This window comes from Halyomorpha halys, unplaced genomic scaffold (assembly GCF_000696795.3).
Source record: "Halyomorpha halys isolate HHAL.00 unplaced genomic scaffold, Hhal_1.1 Scaffold240.1, whole genome shotgun sequence".
In the NCBI taxonomy this organism is placed as follows: Eukaryota; Metazoa; Arthropoda; class Insecta; order Hemiptera; family Pentatomidae; genus Halyomorpha; species Halyomorpha halys.
The window spans coordinates 286,150-292,149 of record NW_027115703.1 but is presented as its reverse complement, the minus strand read 5'-3'; the positions used below and the strand labels follow the sequence as shown (position 1 = coordinate 292,149).

Genomic DNA, 6,000 nt, shown 5'->3' with positions numbered 1-6,000 from the left:
TATATATATAAGTATAGAAATGTGAAATGAAAATTTTTAAAAATTATAAATTAATGGCAACCCTAACAGTAACTATAATGAGATTTGAGTGAAAAATTCAAGTTGTTCAGATGTGTACACACTTTTCTGGAATGCAAAACAAATCGTGGTTCCCACTCATTTTCAATGGAAACACTACAAACAAGTCAAGCAAGGTTTCAGTAAGGCATGCAAAGTTCCTGCTATTATCCTTGATAGCATTTATTATAAGTTGAGAACACCACATAAAATAATTGTATGGCTTCAGATACAACAGGTGCTACTTTTTGAACCACTTACACATTTGTCCCAGTCTACCCTTCCTAAACCTAATTGAACACATTGATTCTATTGTATAGCTATACCATTTCCAACAATTATTAGCATTTATATTGTAATATTAAGACACATTTATAAATTAAACAGATTAAGAAGAAACAGGAGATTGGGATTAGTTGGCAAAGATTTAGGTTTTTGAATTTTTTTTGTCATCACTTGGAGAAATACACGTGAATGTGGCGGGCAACTTAATTTTTGGACAACAAAATCATATAGGACCCATTCATTAAATAAATCCTTGTTTAGGTAAACAAAAAACTTTTTCCTTAAATCTTGGAACTATGCAATATGGATAAGAGTATTTAGACAGAACACGGCAATTTTCAAAGAAAAACATTTTATTTTATTAAAACTTTCTTTAAAAATTTTAAAAGAATATCTTTTTCAAAAATTCAATTCCTGGTGAAAAAATAGTACTTCAATAAAAATAAATTCTAGCAGAAAACCAATGCAGTGTTCAAAAATACAAAAACTATAAAATAGTTTACACAAATTTTTAATTGTTTTTTTTTCAGACCACTAACCACAGACCATCTCCTTGACTAAACCAATCGTCAACCAACTAGATATAATACAAATTAATTTCCTTAAATGAATAAACAAACCATAAATCCTTCAAAAAAGATAAGTTCTGCTTTAATGTATAAATGAACCATAAATTCTTCAAGAGAAATAAATTCAACTCATTATAATAGCTACTACTAATTATTTAAAGCAAATTTGTAGGAGATTTGCTATTTGTCATCTTTGTTGTGACCTGATGGCATCCTTTAAGGTTCTCTAAGATCCATGGAAAGGTTCTTCGGTTTCTGGAATAACATTAAGTAAGGCCAAAATATTGTCACTTTCAGCATAGCTGATATCTAACATTCCGTCCTCAGAATCCATAAAAGAAAATACAAATCAATGTGTTCTGAAAAGTTTTATCTTCTTCAATTCATTAAACTTAGCCATGTCACTTTCCTTGCCCTGGCTTTTCTTCTTAATGGCCCTTTCAGTCCTTCTGACTTTGATGGGACTGTCTGTGCAGTAAACTACTTTTTCAACCGTAGTTGTATTGCTACCATGACCTAAAATTGGATAAATGACGTATTTCTTATGATTTAGGAATATAATGAAGAGATCATCAATTTTTTCAACCTGTAGTTGAAAATGAGGCGCTACTGATGGCGATTTTTTAAAGAGTGGTTAACTGTGGTTTCATGCCTATATCATGATATATTTGTCTGATGTTTGGTATCAGATGGTATCCATCCTGTTTTTTGTATACTAGTGGGGATTGTTAGCATATATGTCGAACAAGTTGTTATATGACTGATTGAATACCTGAGTATGCAAACTAGCCGTAACAACAAAATGGATAACATGTAATTTCAAATATCAGAAACAAAAGATTATGATGAATGCAGTTGACCACTCATTTAAAAAACATCATCAGTAGTGCCTCAATTTGGTCAATAGGCTCACCAACGAACAAATTTAATCATCAGTTAGAAAATGATAAAATAGAGGTCCTTCCTTCATGATACTTCCAAGCATACTAAAGTTATGGTTGGTGGTACATCTTTACACACAATCCACACTTATAAAATTATAGAGATTAGGTCCAAGGTGGAAAGAAATATAACAATTGTGCCAACTAACCCTGTTTTTTTCAATTCACCTTTAAATGTGATTAGCAGCACAGACATTAAAAAATGTCTATACCATTATCTGTGCACATGGGTCATTTCTGTTCAAAGGTTACTTTAAAAAAAAAAATGTTTTTTTTTTAAATTATGTGGTTTATTATTTGAGACCATCACCCAGTAGGAACACATCACTATTTACTCATAGTTGAAAAGTAGTATAAGAGAAAAGAAATAAAATGAATTATGTATGTGTTACTATAAGATGTATATTTACCTTGGAATGAACTTGGGATAAATTTAAATGTAAGCCACCACTGTTGCTTGGCAAAGAGAGTTCCTCACCAGCAAGAACTCGTACAACACATTCTTTGTAAAGTTCAGATTTAAGAAATCTAGGATAACTATCAAATTTCATCAAGTTAAATATTTGTTTCTGAGCCTAAAATAATAAACAAATTTCAAAGATACCAATGAAATAATAACAAAATCACATTACACATTAAGACTAATAAAACATAACTCACCTGAATGAATAGATTCGGATAGGCATTATCTAATTGTTCTTCAGTCACTTGACGGGCATATGAATCGACATTAACAGGTTCTAATGCCCCAAGAGCAAGGTGCCGTTCAAATATTTCACGTGCTTTTTCTTTACGAGCAGCTTCATCAGTTATTTGCTGATAATTTTCACATGCTACCCAGAAGTAAATATTTTCATGACTAAATTCCTTTTTCAAGAATTCCTGATAAAAATGTTGAGTTATAAACATTACAACTTAATAAAAATAAGCTTTAATTTTTATTATAATAATTGGAGTAATATAATAAACAGCTGAAATTGACCTATTCATACATATTTTGTGTAAATAACTTTTGAAACTTTTATAAAAAACAAATGAACTCTCTTGAATGAATGAAAAAAGTGCAAAATACTTCTTTTTTTTTTTAAATGAGACTTTTAAAATTATTATCAATAATGAGTAATCCTGAGAAGTTAACATTAGAAAAAAATTGTAATTTTTTAACGTTTCTTACAGTCAATTGGTACAGTGTTAATGAAAGCTATTGTTTATGCTCATTCATTTTATATCCAAAACAGACCAGAGAAAGATGTAAAGAAAAATTACTCAATGATAACTAGTCCTAGAAGGAAAAATAGTTTACAAGAACATTAGTTATTTTAAGAATTATTTCATATAATTAATTTTTAAATTATAACAAAAACTCAGAACGAATATTCATTGTCTTTAAATAAAAACAAGCATCATAAAAGAAAAAAATACAATTTAAATTGTCTAAAAGTCATGCTTCTTGGTCATGTTAATTAACAGAATGCATTTGTGCGATAGGAGAGGCTGAAACAAGGATTTATAAGAAAATGAATGAGCTAATATCCATTTTGCACAGTATGTGAAACCACAATTACAAATTCAAAACATTATATATTTAAGGTACTTTAAAGGAAGCTTTTTTTAAAATTCAGTATTTAAGCCCTGTTAGACTATTTTTATGGGGATAAAACCTATCCGGTACTAAAGATTACTCAACCGTTCATTTATTCAATAAGTTTAATCAAAACCACTAGAGCTGTTTTGGAGGAAATGAAAAAAATCAAGTCTAAAAAAGGCACTTCTAATCGGTCGATTGAATTGAAAAAGTTCCTTTTATATCACAGGCATATATCCACCTCAATATGTAATTTCGGTTTCGTATAACTTTTTGTTTATGAGCTAGTCTGTTCACACACACACGCATACACACCATTTTGCAAGACTTGGTTATTTGGACTCAGGATACCTCAAAACATTAGTAATGTTTCCCCTCACTATATATTACATATATAGCTAAATGAACATAAAAATATAAAGAAGATTAACAACAACTTTATTATAAGAGTAACAATGATATCATGAACAATATTGAGAAGCACAAAGCAGGGTTATAAAAGTTAATATTTCCTTTTCAACAGTAATAATTAATATAAATGTTAATTATAAGAATATCACTGTAAATTGCAGTTATACCTGACAATAGATCAATAACCTCGAAAAGCTGTTACTAAATTGAAAACATTCTTGATAAAGAATAATTTGATTAACTCTACCATATTCTACTAGTAAAAACTTTAATATAACAAGTAAAAATTACACTGTCAAACATAAAGAATAATGAAATTTACAATTTTTTTTTTTCAGAAGTAAATTCTTAGAAATACTTACAGCAAATGTATGTAATCCAACTGGATCTTCCAAAAGCTTTTCGAATGATGTGGCCCAACCAGAAACCCCTTCCTCATGTCCTTCATGCTATTATAAAATGATCAAAATAATTACAAATGAAAAATTGTAAGCAAAAACATACACAAATCAAAGTTATTTTTAATTAATTTTAATAATGTTTATAGATTTATATACTTTTAACAATATAGATTGTTAAAAATATATTTAGAGATATTAATATCACTTCTATATAAATAAGGAGAGAAAGAGTAATACAAATATACTATCAGAAATCAAAACTTATGCCATTCTTCATTGAGGAAGTATAATAAATTATCACCATCCAGTGGATAATGAAAGATTTTTAAATTTGCTTTGTAAGAAAGTATTAGTTGATATTAGCCTAACAGATTAATGTGACACATCAATGCTTGTCTGAGGAAGCTTTTCAGAATTACTGCCATATTAAGGTAAAATTTGGAGATTCTGGATGCTGGGTTTTCAGCCCATAAAACTCCATCTGTTTTCTTTAATAACCATATATATCTAATTTCAACTTCTATGCTTTCTCATTATGACGTTGAAAAATACCTCGCACTTCAAATTGATAAAATTACAAAATAGGATTTGATACTGTTTGATGTAATATAGACTGAGAAATTCTAATAAGTGATTATAATCCTTTTAATAATGACCATTTAAAAAAAAATTACTCAAACAGGAAATTAATTTCATAACAAGCAATTTTCACTATTTTTTACCTCATAGAGATACTAAATTTTTTTTGTAAAATTAGCTATACAATAATAAGGCTTGGTGAACCAGAAGGTACAATGCTGACACTACCAACAATCATTATTAATATAACACTTAAACCTAAATGTACAAGTTCAGACCTTATGTTTTTCTATTTAATTTAATAATTTCCACATGTTTACTCAGTTATGCCAAGTCATCCAGTTAAACCAGTTTTGGTTCAAATTATCTTATCAATAACCATATTCAAGAACTAAATCAAATAAAACTGGAGGAAAGTGAATCACCTAGTTTAAAACCTGAACCTTTATCAAACTTCTTCAGATTCTACCAATGGTGAATTCACAATGGACAACCAATACTTTGTTAAAATTACCCCATCTTTTAATTTATTTCAATTGGTTTTAAACCTCTGATTAATAATCTGAAATCATTTATTGTCATAATGACTAAAGGGAAACTATTAAGCCCATGTAGTTAAGAAATAGGATGATAAGTATGAATTAGAAGTGATGGGAACAGAGATGGAAGTCTGATTTTATATCATGGAGGTTAAAAGATTTAGCATTAAAGGTTCAACAGAAATTACTCAACCTATAAATTGCTACAAGCATTATATGATCTATTTCAAAGGTTGGTGGTCACCAAAAATTTGTGTTTAAACTTAACCCATAATTAAAAGAAAAAGTATTCAGACAAAGATGAAAATTTTGCATTAATGAGTATTATATAGTAGAACAGGTAAAACAGCCTATAGAGTAGGGAAACCTATGTTACCTGTGGATTTTGATGCAGCATATAACACTATTAACAGGAATACCTTATATAAAGCTAAGTTAGAATAAGGAGTACCAGCAAAACTCATCAGGCTAATAAGGTGCACCATGTAACGGAATGAAAGCCTGGAAGTAACCACAAGTGGACCATAAAACTCATTTGAAATAAGGAACAGGCTGAGGAAAGGAGACCCATTAACTCTCCTTTTATTTAATATGGTCTTCTAAATCATTTCGAAGCGAGTTAAATTAGACTTA

General features: G+C 29.1%; 1 protein-coding gene across 11 annotated transcripts in view; it reads right to left on the bottom strand.

The window, feature by feature from the left end:
• Window positions 1–6,000, bottom strand: part of loco (locomotion defects) — a 77,606-nt gene that overhangs the window by 55,329 nt on the left and 16,277 nt on the right. For all 11 annotated transcript variants that reach the window (XR_001343063.2, XR_001343065.2, XR_001343064.2 and 8 more), the window contains exons 3-5: window positions 4,211–4,297; window positions 2,513–2,734; window positions 2,263–2,427 (exon numbers count right to left, since the gene is read on the bottom strand). Coding sequence is in view for 6 of the 11 variants with exons in the window: in XM_014419523.2 (XP_014275009.1) it covers window positions 2,263–2,427; window positions 2,513–2,734; window positions 4,211–4,297 (474 nt within the window). In the remaining 5 variants the exon portion in view is untranslated. The remainder of the gene's footprint in view (window positions 1–2,262; window positions 2,428–2,512; window positions 2,735–4,210; window positions 4,298–6,000) is intronic.